The 16297-nt window shown below is 45.1% G+C and overlaps 1 protein-coding gene across 1 annotated transcript in view; it reads left to right on the top strand.

The window, feature by feature from the left end:
* Nucleotides 1-6267, top strand: part of HSPD1 (heat shock protein family D (Hsp60) member 1) — a 131229-nt gene extending 124962 nt beyond the window's left edge. The window contains exon 11 of the mRNA XM_083155009.1: nt 5953-6267. Within this exon, the coding sequence (XP_083011135.1) occupies nt 5953-6102 (150 nt within the window). The 3' untranslated portion in view covers nt 6103-6267. The remainder of the gene's footprint in view (nt 1-5952) is intronic.
* The last annotated feature ends 10030 nt before the right edge of the window (nt 6268-16297 follow it).

Genomic DNA, 16297 nt, shown 5'->3' with positions numbered 1-16297 from the left:
CCCCGGCGCCTGGTATGTAATATAGGAGGGCGGGCGGATGATAATACATAAGTAATATAGGGGCGGGCGGCTGATAACAAATCAGTTATATAGCCGGGCGGGTGGGCAGCTGATTAATCAGTAATATAGCCGGGCGGGTGGCAGGGAAGATGTGCGCCCGCCAATGCTGCTTCTCTCACCCTCCCTTCCCCAGTGACTGACACATCCAGGGGTTGTCATTTACCCCTGGATTCACACCCAAACAGGTTTATGTAATTATGTCTGATTATCATAATCAGACATAATCACATAAATCTGTTTGGGGGTGACACTGCCACTTTTTACGAGTAAATGACAACCCCTGGATTAATGTCAGTCCTGGTGTCTCTGGCCACATGTATATGCCGCTGCCCGGTGTATAATGCCCACGTGTATATGCCGCTGTCCTGTGTATAATGCCCATACGTAAATGCCGCTGCCTTGTGTATAATGCCCACGCATATATGCCGCTGCCCTGTGTATAATGCCCATGCATATATGCCGCTGCCAGTGTGTATAGTGCCCGGGGGTAACATATAGCAATTTAGGGGGCGCCAAAATGAGATTATATCTTGCCCCCCCCCCCCCCCCCCCCCCCCCCAACCTAAAAACGTTCCAGCGCCTCTGGCTACTGCCTCAGAAAAATCTTGGAAAATGAGTATTCGGGTGCCATCAATTGTGAGTTGCTCCATTTTCTTGTAAGCACGTAATATCGATTCTTTTGTTCTGAAATCAAGATATCGTGCTATTACTGGTCTGGGGCGCGAATTGGGGTCCGATTTTTCTGGTCCAATTCTATGTACTCGTTCTATCTGGGGAAAGTCAACTGTGTCCGATCAGAGGCGTAGCCGGTGAAGCACACGCTCCAGGCGCAGAGGTGTCACCTGGCGCTGGAGCCGTGCACTCTGCCGCCGGCTCCCCCGCCCTGCTCGCCGGCTCCCTCGCCCAGACACTACACCCCCCGGACTCCCCGCTGTGCCCGGCGCTGATTATGAGGGTTGTAACCCCGGGTCCGCTGATGATCTGAGAGGTCCCGCCCCCCTACCACAGCCGGGATTTCAGCATCAATATGCAGAGCTGCAGCTGCCCCGACAGCCAATGACAGCCGTCGCGCACTGCTGTACTGGGTTGTTGGCACCGGCTGTCCAATGAGGACAGAGTTTAATTGAAAGCCTGTGGTTAGTTAAATGTGCACTAAAGCTGGCCACCACGCGGGCTGCAGAGAAGGAGCTACAGCAGCTCAGCCTGGGGAGCGCGCACATCAAGAGATAATGTATTGGAGTGTGCAGCAGTGAGTCAATGCACTGTATAAAGACCAGGCTGTCATTTTCATATAGGGTCTCTACACAACAAGTATAAAGTAAGACAACTATTCTTTTCCAGCCATTGAATGGTTATGTGTGTATATATATATCTACATACAGGGCCGAGGGGGGGTGGGGCGCCCCGGTGCCTGCGGGAAGGGGGGGGGGAAGTGGTACCTGCGGCGCTGTGTGATCTGGCGGCGGGGTCCCTGCAGTGATGCGCGCTATCTGGCAGCCAGGGGGCGGCACGGGAAGCGCTGATGGGTTTGAAAGCTTGCCGCATGCTGATTGGCTGAATCTCAGCCAATCAACATGCGGAATGTTTTCAAACCCAGCAGCGCTTCCCTCGCCGCCGCCTGGCTGCTGGATAGCGCGCATCACTGCAGGGACCCCGCCGCCAGATCACACAGCGCCGCAGGTACCCGGCACGGACACCCCTGCAGCCTCCATGCGAGAGGCGAGTGTCGAAGTGGCGCCCTAGGCAAATGCCTAGATTTGCCTAGCGGTGGCGCCGGCCCTGTCTACATAACTATACGGATCACTGCACTACAATGTGGTGCTGATAGTCTAGAGTTCTGGGTATGTTTTTTTTTTTTTTTTTCATGTGGGGACCAATATGTATTTTTTTAACCTGTCATGCCAAAAGGGTGAGTGTGGGGGGCCTCTTTCAACAGGATTTATATGCCTAGAGGGGGAGGGGGTTATATGCGCAAGAGCCCGCCTACTACAAATCGGGGGGGGGGGGGCGCGAAACATGCCCTTGCTCCGGGCACCGTGGCACGTAGCTACACCACTGTGTCCGATACGTCTAGGGCTAATAATAATTTGGAGGTAAGGTAGTCTGACAACATATTTGGTTTAATGCTTTCAGGGATGCCTATGAATCGGAGGTTGTTCCTCCGGTTTCTGTTTTCTAAATCCTCAATTTTGTCTAGGAGTTCCTGTATCATCATTGTTGAGGCGTCAGAGGAGGATTGTACGCTGGTAATAGTATCCTCCATGTCACTCACTCTTTGTTCGAGTTCAGCGATACGGGAGGTGTTAGATGTGACTTCCCTGACTGTAGTCTGAAAAGAGGATTTGAATTCGTCTAGTTTTTTGTCAATATGTGGCATTAGGACAGACAATATTTCCTGAGCTGTAGATGAGAAGCCTGTCTGGCTATCTGAGGATTGGTCATCGTCAGGTGGGGGGTTCACTTCCGTAGTAGATTGTGAGGAATGGGGGGTTGAGGGTGTCTGTTTAGCGGTCCTGTTGCGGCCCATTTTGTGCTCGTCAAGTGATAAGGTAGGGCGCGAGCGTGACGGGGACAAGAATCTGTTCATTAACCAGATTAGGTATGGGGGGAAATTGGAAAAGCAGGGAGTGGAGTAATAATCGGCGCAGGTGAAGAGGAAAAGATTATATCAACAGTGGTTTAGATGTATCAAGTGGTGTACTTTTCCCCGGTCACTCTATCTTCTCTGTTTTTAAAGTGGCTAGGATCGGACAGCAGGACTATAAAGTTAGTCAGGCCCACCAGTGAAGGTCAAAAGTGAGGATAGTCAAATGTCACAATGTCATGTTATGGCAAGTGGGTGTTTCCCCCTGCTAAGTATTATGGTCTACATTATAACTATGCAGTAGTAATTGTCTGCGAGTGTGGGGGCAGAAGGCAAGTCAGGCAATTAGAGGGTTTGCCCAGTAAATATTAACCGTGGGAACAGTTGCAGTAATAGGCACTCTGCGCCCAGCACACTTTACTCCAAACAACTATTGATAGACTAAAACCTAGGCTCTTCTGCAAAGTAGCAGTGGAACATTAGTACACATGGATAATAAAGGACGACTGGTGTTCCAGTATCTTTTCAAAGTGTGAAGCACAAGCTGCTGGATCTGATAACCTGAAGTAATTTCAGTTTTCGCCACAAGATGGCAGCATGTGCTTGACAAATATAACACATACACAGTATTTTGGTGTACAGGAATAAGAGTGAGTTTTTAACCTGTAGAGTGCTGGACAGAGCTGCCGCTATCCCTAGCTAGTTTGATATGCTAGTTAATACAGTGCAAAGCAATGTTGGGGTGTTTAAGCAGCAAGGCACATTATATTATAACAGAAAACAGTTATGTAACATAAGAGTAAGTACCCCTCCGTTACCAGTTAGCACAGAGGCATAGAAGAAGGGGGACAGTTCATCCAGTGAATACGTCCCTTCAGGGATATTTTAGCTGAGGTAGCACCAGGGGATTGAAAAAAGGGGGGGAGGCGAGGTCAGGGACAAGGTGGCGCGGGCTAAGAGAATTTGCAGGTATTTTTCTCTATATGGCACCTTTGGTTGCCAGGGCACACGGAATACCCTGTGACATCAGAGTGGCCAGTGTTTGAATGTCCAAGTCTCTCACAACCAGTAGTGCAGGAGTTCACAATAAGCATTCACAGACCGTGTGGGGGTTTGGGGAGTTCGCTCTCCAGCACTGAGCGCGATGTCTGGGTTCAAGGGCAAGGGGTAGCGAAGTTAGTAAAGGCAGTCCTCCGGCACTTGCACGACCCCAGGGGTCAGGCCGGTTAACCCACAAGGCACAGTCTGGCAATGCCCTATAAGGCTGTTGGCATGAGCCCCAAAGAGTCCCAGATACTTGTGTAATGCAGATTATCTGGCCCCTTGTCCAGCGCAAGCTTCCAGGGTGTAATGTTAGGTCTCAGCCAGTGACAGAGTGGGGAAGGAAGCCCGTATGTGGCAGTGCCTCCCTATTGGCTCCAGAAGCCGCCTGATTAGCAGTTTGGGAGGGGGCCTGCAGGGGCTGTTGGCACTAGGGAGCCGGTTAATGGGGTTTCAGACAGGGCCTCCCTGTCAATGGCGGGGTGAGAGAGAGTTCAGCTACCTTTTGGTAGTCGGCCGTCCGGGTGATGTCGCGGGAGCCACCAGCAGCAATTTGGTGAGCCGGGTCCCCAGTGCGCTCCCTCCGGATCCAGCAGTCGCGCAGTTAGAGCACAAGGCTCAGGAGTAGTGGGGGCGAAAGGCACTCACCGCTCCGGGCGCAGACAGGATCCGTGGCATGGGCGGGCAACTCCTCCCGGTCTCTTGCATCTCTCCGTGGTCCCGGCAGCCGTATCCCCAGCTCTTCAGCCACAAATGATCCTGCAAGGTATGAGAGGGGATGGGGAGACAGGCTCCAGAGTATCGGGGGCCGTTCCCCAAGTCACGAGGGGGCCTGAGCACAGGCCGGACTGTGTTGCAGGTGGGCTCCCCAGGCGTCTCCACTCCCCGCTATTCGGCCCAGCTTAGTCCCTAGGGAATGAGGGTCACAGCGCTGGCAGTGAGGGGTTCAGCGGGCACAATCAGGAGGGAGGATGGAGCAAGTTTGAGCGGAGCTCTAGTAAGACGTGGCCATCTTGGATGCGCCACCCACCGGAAGCCAACATGTAACAATGTTAATGAGGCTGACATCAGTAAAGGGACTTCGAGAACTGTGATAACATGGTCAATTTTGACTAAATAGATATTTTGTGAAAATATATCTTTTGAGCATGTGTTAAATATTTTGTGCTAAGTAAATTTTTGTGTGCTGCATGATCTGCTTTAATTTTGAAGCAAAGCTTGTCATTAAAACGGTATTTTTGTGTAACGTTTGTTACCAGTTTTCATGAGATGACCCTTGACCAAATAGCTTAACTAAGGCAGGGCGTGCTCTAATTTAAGGTAAATGGCCTTACAGCTGTTGTACAACTACAGTTCTGGGATAGAGCCCTATTAGTTGTTTGCACAAGGGCTGGAAAGACTCTGGAGGGTGGCTTGCATGTTTGTTTTTCTTCTGACCCACAGTCAATGGTATACCAGCCCTTGTGCCAACTAGTCTAGTGCTTGGTGGGAGGAACCCACATTGTGAGACTCTAATGCTGGGTACACACCAGGACGACTAGGGCCCGATCCCCACAATCTAGATCCAATTCCGATCAATTGGATGTAGATTGTGTGCTGATTGGGCCCTTTTCTGACCTGGTGTGGACCGATACCGATCCGATGCGCGGTCCCGCGGGTCGGTCGTTATTGAGATCTTACCTGCTGCAGGTAGGATCTCAATGACGACCATACAGCCGGGTGCGGGTCGCCATCGGATCGGACCCGCTCACGGTGCACATCGTGAGCGGGTCGTGCCCCCCCCCCCGCGTCATCGTGAGCGGGTCGGACGAGACACTGACGACCCGCTCACGATGTGCATCGTGAGCGGGTCGTCCTGGTGTGTACCCCGCATTATAGTCTGCCTTTCCATCTTTCCAATTAGACTAATTGCAAGAGTGGATTTGTAGAATGTATCTGTTAGGAACGAATGAAATGCAGGTTTAATACTGTGAGCTGGTAATGACTACATTTGTGCTCCAGCTAGGTGGTGTGAAAATGGGAACGGTTAGTAGATCTTGGTGACTTGTTTGAACAGCACTGCTCTAGCCAGTATATTTAGTTTTTTGCACGCTATTTTACTGTTTAAACCACTTTTTCCGTTAGCATTCAATTGCTATGTGGCTTATACGTTTAACATTATAAGCCTCTGCAGTGGTGAGTTTGTGTAATTCTATTACATATGTCCTATCACTTGTAATGGCTTCAGTAGACAAACCTTTAACATTTTTACTTTTTATTTATTTTAGGTTGTAAGAACTGCTTTAATGGATGCAGCTGGTGTAGCTTCACTTCTGGCAACCGCTGAAGCCGTAGTGACTGAAATTCCTAAGGAGGAGAAGGAATCTAACATGGCGGGCATGGGTGGAATGGGGGGCATGGGAGGAGGAATGTTCTAGTGAACTGGATAGTGAGGAATGTTCTAGTAAATCTGGATAGAGAACGAACTACCTGCCATTCTCATTGCGATTGTGCACCACAAACCATTCTGAAGAAGTCATGGAGACTATGCAATCAATGCCATGTGTTTGGATAAAATTAATAAAATGGGATGTTTGATATTATGTAATTGTTCACTGGTGTCATCATTCATGCCATTTTACATAATTTATTTTGTACTTAAGATACCTCCTACATTCCTTAGAATTTGGTGTTTGTGCTGCTATCGGCATGGACACTTTTGTTGGATGGAGATTCGGGGTTACCCCCCCTTCGTCAGGGACAATAAGACATACACATAGCAGTGTTCACAAACAGAATAAATACGATCACAAGCACAGCCCAAATTGGTCCCCCCGCCCACATGAAATCAGAACATTAAAGGGCTCACCTGTTAGGCTCTAGTACTCCCACACGGCAGGGCGCAATGCCCATTACATTTATGCAATAAATGTAAAAGTTTTTTAGACAAAAACTTTGAGGTGAGTGCTCATTTCCTTCAGTGGATACTTGGACCATAATTGGCCGCGGTGTGACCATTTGGGCACCCCTTAGGCTGACTTACCGGTAAGTGCGGGGATATATATATATATATATATATATATATATATATATATATATATATATATATATATATATATATATATATATATATATACCTTCATGTACCTAAGAATATGGTTAGATGAAATAAAGACTTAACTGAGAAGCTCTCAACCCAATGAAAGTTTACAGCATAAGAAAATATATATATATTTTTTTTTTTTTTGTAGTTCTTGCATTTGTAATATTTCCAAATAAAATCTTTTGGTACATATTACTGGTCAAAAGCCACTTTCTTTTAATTCCTAGCTTATCTCTTGAAATTACTTAAGTGTAGACTTTAAGGCAGTGTGAAAGTTGTAATAATAAGTACAGTGTTTTTCAACTAGTGTGCCTTGAGCTGTTCGCTGTTCTCAAATGTGTGCCCTCAGAGCTAAAAAGGACCACACAAGTTAACAGCATCCACCACCAGTTCATCTTCTATTCACTGGTCTCTTCCTTTTCCAGTCCTGTCTCTGCAGCCTGACCATGTGAGATGACACTTTTTATTTTTTGTCTGTAGACCCAGATCTGGCTGCTGGCCATCTCCTAATAATCATTGGGTGGCAGTCTTTGGTGTCTTTCCCAGAGACTCCTTGCTTAAGCAGCTGCCCAGAGATTGCATAGGACATAAATTGCGTCATTTTAGCCCCGTCCCCTCCACGGAGATCCGTAAAATTAGCTGCTTTACCAGCATGGGGGCGGGACTTAGTGATAAATACAGTATGCTACGTAGTCAGTCTTTCTTGGTACGCCAACATGATGTACAGTTATTATGATACAGTACATAGATGCTTATTCAGCCCAGTAATATGTTGGGAAATATATGCTTAGTTTAGCTCCATAAGAGTGGGTTAAGCATGAATTTCCTCATTCCCTGGCGCTGAATGAGGGTCTATGTAGCTTAATTACTGTTCAACATGTTGGCGGGCCAAAATTATAAGCCATGAGAGCCCACCACCACCACCCAGCAGCATTTACATTACTTTACTTTTGAAACTGTATGTAATTTTGCATAAATTGTGACAAACACTTAACAACATCGGAAAATGAAGATGTGTGGTGCGCAAATCAACAGCGGCTGGCACAGGGTGGTCAGACCCAAAGATACAATGGTAAAAACAAGAGTAGTGCCTGCGCTGGCTGTACCAAATAATTGTACCAGACGTTTCTCAAAAAAATATAACCATTTTAATACATATAAAATCAAAATATTTTATATATTATATCACACTATGCGTGTTAGTTCCTAGACATATAGTCCAAGGGGATTGGTGGTATATCACTGGGATATTATTATGAACAATTGGTAGCTGAGATGAAATATAGGTGCTGACAGAATTATATTACCATCCTGGTCGGTCTGGTGGAAGTTGTTTGTCCAGACAATGGAATGACAGTCCAGAAAGTGCCCTATATTTGCAAGGGCTCAGGCTCTCCACTTGATGCATATGTCCTCTGGGAAATTAGGGATAATGCAGGTATCCCAGAAGATGGAACTCCAGATTTCTCTAGGAAGGGCATCTAAGTGGGAATGGGCTGTATACCGTGGTTTTGGAAAATTTCTTAGACCAGTTTGAGATGGATCACACTTGTTGGTGAGTGATGTCAGTAGCCAAATCTCAGCAGCACAAGTGACGTGAGTATTTCAAAGCTCAAAGAGTTTCCCCGGATCTGAACCTCCGACTTCTTCAGGAGCAAGTATACAACTGTGAGCTCCAAGCTCATATTTACATCTAGGGGCTAATTGCCCAGGGCATACACCGGAGTGTGATTTACAATATAAAGAGTAAAATACAATGAGAAACGTCTGTGGCTAAATCTAATTATATACACTTTATTAATAAAGGAGGCAGTGTATTATAAACAATAGGTATTTTGAATACAGACAAAGCATTTTTCAAATGTAATATGTAATTCGACCTGCGGTCATGTGACCCGGAAATGGCACAAAATGTGAACCTTTTTTGTAGTTTGTGCGTTAAGAAAGCATGTATGGCATGTGGCTGTGTTTCAGGAGGGTCCAGGATGCTGCGGAAACCCCGGCGCCACGCACCGATTGTCGGTATCGGTGACGCGATCGCCGTGGGACCCGCTGGCATACCTGGACGCGACCACACTTTTGCCTGGCAACGGACCCGGTCATGTGCTCGTCACATGACTCGGGTCGCATTAGACGGCGCACAGTGCCGTCTCTCCCCGGACTGACCTCAGGAGATCAGGGCGTATGACGCCCTATTCACACACAGTCTCGCGTGAACCTCCTGGGTCAGGCGATTATGTACATGAAACTCCCGGGGCCGGAGCGAAGGGACAGCGTCACTGTCGCCTAGCAACAAGTGGGAAATTGGTCTGAAAGACCAAAGTGCTGTGGCACAACCACACTGTCATCAATGCATGTATTTCTGATTCCTAATGACATAGATATCATTTTCAAGAGGATATAAATCATTTATCACCAACATATAGAAGAATCTTTATATATAGTATATTTAGAACAATTTATATGCTATTATGCAAGCACAGATACATGGACACATAGACACAATAGAGACTAGTAAAAAAAAACAATTGAAAAATAAATTTTTCTTAAGGACAGAAATGAATTGATGTTATAATGACATATAACGGTTAGTACATGATTTGTAGTAGATACATATATTTTTTATTTCATAACACTGTATTTAACTCTATTGTTTCATTTAATCCTTCAGGATGTAATGAATTGTATTTGAGAGTCCAATAAATTTCCTGTTTACACAGAATATTAAATCTATCGCCTCCTCGCGGTGTATGTGCAATGTGTTCTAGACCTATTATAGAAAGACATGCAGGATCAGAGTTATGATGTGTTTTGTAGTGTTGTGAGACACTGTTTCAAAAAACTTTTTAAAATATTGCGACGGTGTTCCATAAATCGGGTTCTAGTTGTTCTCCCCGCATATGGGAGATTGCAACTACAGCGTAACAGGTATATTATATATGTTGAATTACAATTTATGAAAGATTTCGGATTATGGGATATTTCTGAAGATAATGTTGTAGGCACAGGTTTTTTGGGGATATGTATACACATAGTGCATTTGTGTTTTTCGCATTTGAAAAAACTTTTCGATTTACTAGGAAGCCATGCTAAATGATGATCAATTTTTGTTCCTTTTTATGTACTTTTTTTTTTTTTTTTTTTAAGAAGCTAGGTGCTAGTATTGTTTTTAGGGTTTTGTTCTTTTTATATACAATGGAGGGTTGTTTTGGGATAATATCGGACAAAATGTTATCCTGATGCAGAACTCTATAATTACGTAATATGTTTTTGATGTCCCCGCACAGGTATTAAATTTACTGATGAAAGCTATGTTGTTTTTATCTTTGGGGTTCTTTTTATTTTTGTTTTTATTTGATCTTAAAAGGTCCTCTCTATCCGTTTCTAGAGCTTTAACAAAAATTGATAATCATTTAGCATGACTTCCTAGTAAACCGAAAGTTTTTTTCAAATGCGGAAAAAACAAATGCACTATGGGGGTTATTCTGATTCACTCGGAAAGGCACAAACACTCTAATGGACAAAACCATATGCACTGCAGTTGGGGCCGATGTAACGTGCAGATAAAGTTAGATATAGGTGTATTATTGTTTCTGTGCACGGAAAATACTGACTGCTTTATTTTTACACTGCAATACAGATATCAGTTTGAAGTACAAACCCCATCCAAATCTAACTCTCTGCACATGTTACATCTGCCCCACCTGCAGTGCACATGGTTTTGTCCATTAAAGAGTGATTGTGCCTTTCCGAGTGAATCAGAATAACCCCCTATGTGTATTCATATCCCCAAAAAACCTGTGCCTACAACATTATTTTCAGAAATATCCCATAATCTGAAATCTTTCATAAGTTGTGATTCAACATATATAATATACCTGTTACGCTGTAGTTTCAATCTCCCATATGTGGGGAGAACAACTAGAACTCTCAGAACCCAATTTATGGAACACTGTCGCAATATTTTAAAAGGTTTTTTGAAACCGTGTCTCACGACACTACAAAACACATCATAACTCTGATCCTGCATGTCTTACCAAAATAGGTCTAGAACACATTGCACATACACCGCGAGGAGGTGATAGATTTAATATTCTGTGTAAACAGGAAATTTATTGGACTCTCAAATACAATTCATTACATCCTGACGGATTAAATGAAACAATAGAGTTAAATACAGTGTTATAATACAACTCATAATGAAATAAAAAATATTTGTATCTACTACAAATCATGTACTAACAGTATTAATTAACATGTCATAACATCAATTCATTTCTGTCCTTAAGAAAAATTTATTTTTCAATTTATTTTTTACTAGTCCCTATTGATTTTTTACTAGTCTCTATTGTGTCTGTGTCCATGTATCTGTGTTTGCATAATAGCATATAAAATGTTCTAAATATATTATATATATATATATATATATATATATATATATATATAAGATTCTTCTATATGTTGGTGATCGATATCATTTTCAAGAGGATATAAATCATTTATTTCATTAGGAATCAGAAATACATGCATTGATGAGTGTGGTTGATGAGCACATGACCGGATCCGTTGCCGGGCAACAGTGTGGTCTAGTCTAGGTATGCCAGCGGGTCCCGCGGCAATCGCGTCACCGATACCGGCAATCGGTGCGTGGCACCGGGGTACCCGCAGCATCCTGAAACACAGCCACATGCCATACATGCTTTCTGAACGCACAAACTACAAAAAAGGTACATCGCATTGTGTGCCATTTCCGGGTCACATGACCGCAGGTCGAATTACATAGGGGGAGGGGCCCTAAACTGCACACCCTGGACATATGAGGTGCTACCTGCTGAGACTTGTAGTGCAGCAAGCAGGAGGAGGAGTTTGCAGGTGCACACTAAATATATATGCTAGACCTTTTAATATCTTGCTATATTGCATTTGAGGTTATTAGCATAGTAATGGCCATTAGTATGGGCTTGTCCACCGCATCCAGGTTACCTCAATAGGACAAGTCCCTAACACTACTCTGGGACAGGTCCAGGGCACAGGGCCCCCCAGGCCAGCCCAGCAGAACCACCCCATGGCATCACATTAGTGTGAAATTAAAGTGATAGTAAAAGGGATAGGGGAAATTATATGTGATAGGACTTACCAGGGTAAGAAGTAATAATAAATGTGAAGGGTGCTACATATATATTAAACAAACTAAAGGGGTGATTGAAAATATACGATATGATGCCATGGAGCAGCCCAGCAACAGCAGCCCAAAGAGCCCAGCGCCCCAAACACAGTCCCACAGACTAACACTCAGCATATATGTATAGTAGGACTTACCCTCATAGTGCCAAGCTGAGGTGTGCAGTCTTGAATGCTGGGACTCCAGCCTATTTAAAATCAATCTGGGACAGGTGGGTGGGGTGCTAGTTAAGGAGGAAGGCGTCTCTAGTTCCTTCCAGTGTGTATGAATACACAATATATAGTACAAAGGGGGAGGGGCCCTAAACTGCACACCCTGGACATATGAGGTGCTACCTGCTGAGACTTGTAGTGCAGCAAGCAGGAGGAGGAGTTTGCAGGTGCACACTAAATATATATGCTAGACCTTTTAATATCTTGCTATATTGAATTTGAGGTTATTAGCATAGTAATGGCCATTAGTATGGGCTTGTCCACCGCATCCAGGTTACCTCAATAGGACAAGTCTCTAACACTACTCTGGGACAGGTCCAGGGCACAGGGCCCCCCAGGCCAGCCCAGCAGAACCACCCCATGGCATCACATTAGTGTGAAATTAAAGTGATAGTAAAAGGGATAGGGGAAATTATATGTGATAGGACTTACCAGGGTAAGAAGTAATAATAAATGTGAAGGGTGCTACATATATATTAAACAAACTAAAGGGGTGATTGAAAATATACGATATGATGCCATGGAGCAGCCCAAAGAGCCCAGCGCCCCAAACACAGTCCCACAGACTAACACTCAGCATATATGTATAGTAGGACTTACCCTCATAGTGCCAAGCTGAGGTGTGCAGTCTTGAATGCTGGGACTCCAGCCTATTTAAAATCAATCTGGGACAGGTGGGTGGGGTGCTAGTTAAGGAGGAAGGCGTCTCTAGTTCCTTCCAGTGTGTATGAATACACAATATATAGTACATAGGGGGAGGGGCCCTAAACTGCACACCCTGGACATATGAGGTGCTACCTGCTGAGACTTGTAGTGCAGCAAGCAGGAGGAGGAGTTTGCAGGTGCACACTAAATATATATGCTAGACCTTTTAATATCTTGCTATATTGCATTTGAGGTTATTAGCATAGTAATGGCCATTAGTATGGGCTTGTCCACCGCATCCAGGTTACCTCAATAGGACAAGTCCCTAACACTACTCTGGGACAGGTCCAGGGCACAGGGCCCCCCAGGCCATCCCAGCAGAACCACCCCATGGCATCACATTAGTGTGAAATTAAAGTGATAGTAAAAGGGATAGGGGAAATTATATGTGATAGGACTTACCAGGGTAAGAAGTAATAATAAATGTGAAGGGTGCTACATATATATTAAACAAACTAAAGGGGTGATTGAAAATATACGATATGATGCCATGGAGCAGCCCAGCAACAGCAGCCCAAAGAGCCCAGCGCCCCAAACACAGTCCCACAGACTAACACTCAGCATATATGTATAGTAGGACTTACCCTCATAGTGCCAAGCTGAGGTGTGCAGTCTTGAATGCTGGGACTCCAGCCTATTTAAAATCAATCTGGGACAGGTGGGTGGGGTGCTAGTTAAGGAGGAAGGCGTCTCTAGTTCCTTCCAGTGTGTATGAATACACAATATATAGTACATAGGGGGAGGGGCCCTAAACTGCACACCCTGGACATATGAGGTGCTACCTGCTGAGACTTGTAGTGCAGCAAGCAGGAGGAGGAGTTTGCAGGTGCACACTAAATATATATGCTAGACCTTTTAATATCTTGCTATATTGAATTTGAGGTTATTAGCATAGTAATGGCCATTAGTATGGGCTTGTCCACCGCATCCAGGTTACCTCAATAGGACAAGTCTCTAACACTACTCTGGGACAGGTCCAGGGCACAGGGCCCCCCAGGCCAGCCCAGCAGAACCACCCCATGGCATCACATTAGTGTGAAATTAAAGTGATAGTAAAAGGGATAGGGGAAATTATATGTGATAGGACTTACCAGGGTAAGAAGTAATAATAAATGTGAAGGGTGCTACATATATATTAAACAAACTAAAGGGGTGATTGAAAATATACGATATGATGCCATGGAGCAGCCCAAAGAGCCCAGCGCCCCAAACACAGTCCCACAGACTAACACTCAGCATATATGTATAGTAGGACTTACCCTCATAGTGCCAAGCTGAGGTGTGCAGTCTTGAATGCTGGGACTCCAGCCTATTTAAAATCAATCTGGGACAGGTGGGTGGGGTGCTAGTTAAGGAGGAAGGCGTCTCTAGTTCCTTCCAGTGTGTATGAATACACAATATATAGTACATAGGGGGAGGGGCCCTAAACTGCACACCCTGGACATATGAGGTGCTACCTGCTGAGACTTGTAGTGCAGCAAGCAGGAGGAGGAGTTTGCAGGTGCACACTAAATATATATGCTAGACCTTTTAATATCTTGCTATATTGCATTTGAGGTTATTAGCATAGTAATGGCCATTAGTATGGGCTTGTCCACCGCATCCAGGTTACCTCAATAGGACAAGTCCCTAACACTACTCTGGGACAGGTCCAGGGCACAGGGCCCCCCAGGCCATCCCAGCAGAACCACCCCATGGCATCACATTAGTGTGAAATTAAAGTGATAGTAAAAGGGATAGGGGAAATTATATGTGATAGGACTTACCAGGGTAAGAAGTAATAATAAATGTGAAGGGTGCTACATATATATTAAACAAACTAAAGGGGTGATTGAAAATATACGATATGATGCCATGGAGCAGCCCAGCAACAGCAGCCCAAAGAGCCCAGCGCCCCAAACACAGTCCCACAGACTAACACTCAGCATATATGTATAGTAGGACTTACCCTCATAGTGCCAAGCTGAGGTGTGCAGTCTTGAATGCTGGGACTCCAGCCTATTTAAAATCAATCTGGGACAGGTGGGTGGGGTGCTAGTTAAGGAGGAAGGCGTCTCTAGTTCCTTCCAGTGTGTATGAATACACAATATATAGTACATAGGGGGAGGGGCCCTAAACTGCACACCCTGGACATATGAGGTGCTACCTGCTGAGACTTGTAGTGCAGCAAGCAGGAGGAGGAGTTTGCAGGTGCACACTAAATATATATGCTAGACCTTTTAATATCTTGCTATATTGAATTTGAGGTTATTAGCATAGTAATGGCCATTAGTATGGGCTTGTCCACCGCATCCAGGTTACCTCAATAGGACAAGTCTCTAACACTACTCTGGGACAGGTCCAGGGCACAGGGCCCCCCAGGCCAGCCCAGCAGAACCACCCCATGGCATCACATTAGTGTGAAATTAAAGTGATAGTAAAAGGGATAGGGGAAATTATATGTGATAGGACTTACCAGGGTAAGAAGTAATAATAAATGTGAAGGGTGCTACATATATATTAAACAAACTAAAGGGGTGATTGAAAATATACGATATGATGCCATGGAGCAGCCCAAAGAGCCCAGCGCCCCAAACACAGTCCCACAGACTAACACTCAGCATATATGTATAGTAGGACTTACCCTCATAGTGCCAAGCTGAGGTGTGCAGTCTTGAATGCTGGGACTCCAGCCTATTTAAAATCAATCTGGGACAGGTGGGTGGGGTGCTAGTTAAGGAGGAAGGCGTCTCTAGTTCCTTCCAGTGTGTATGAATACACAATATATAGTACATAGGGGGAGGGGCCCTAAACTGCACACCCTGGACATATGAGGTGCTACCTGCTGAGACTTGTAGTGCAGCAAGCAGGAGGAGGAGTTTGCAGGTGCACACTAAATATATATGCTAGACCTTTTAATATCTTGCTATATTGCATTTGAGGTTATTAGCATAGTAATGGCCATTAGTATGGGCTTGTCCACCGCATCCAGGTTACCTCAATAGGACAAGTCCCTAACACTACTCTGGGACAGGTCCAGGGCACAGGGCCCCCCAGGCCATCCCAGCAGAACCACCCCATGGCATCACATTAGTGTGAAATTAAAGTGATAGTAAAAGGGATAGGGGAAATTATATGTGATAGGACTTACCAGGGTAAGAAGTAATAATAAATGTGAAGGGTGCTACATATATATTAAACAAACTAAAGGGGTGATTGAAAATATACGATATGATGCCATGGAGCAGCCCAGCAACAGCAGCCCAAAGAGCCCAGCGCCCCAAACACAGTCCCACAGACTAACACTCAGCATATATGTATAGTAGGACTTACCCTCATAGTGCCAAGCTGAGGTGTGCAGTCTTGAATGCTGGGACTCCAGCCTATTTAAAATCAATCTGGGACAGGTGGGTGGGGTGCTAGTTAAGGAGGAAGGCGTCTCTAGTTCCTTC

The sequence above is a fragment of the Crinia signifera genome, chromosome 7 (assembly GCF_055691185.1).
Source record: "Crinia signifera chromosome 7, ASM5569118v1, whole genome shotgun sequence".
Taxonomy (NCBI): Eukaryota; Metazoa; Chordata; class Amphibia; order Anura; family Myobatrachidae; genus Crinia; species Crinia signifera.
Note: the sequence above shows the minus strand (reverse complement) of the source record. Positions and strands in the feature narration are given on the sequence as shown.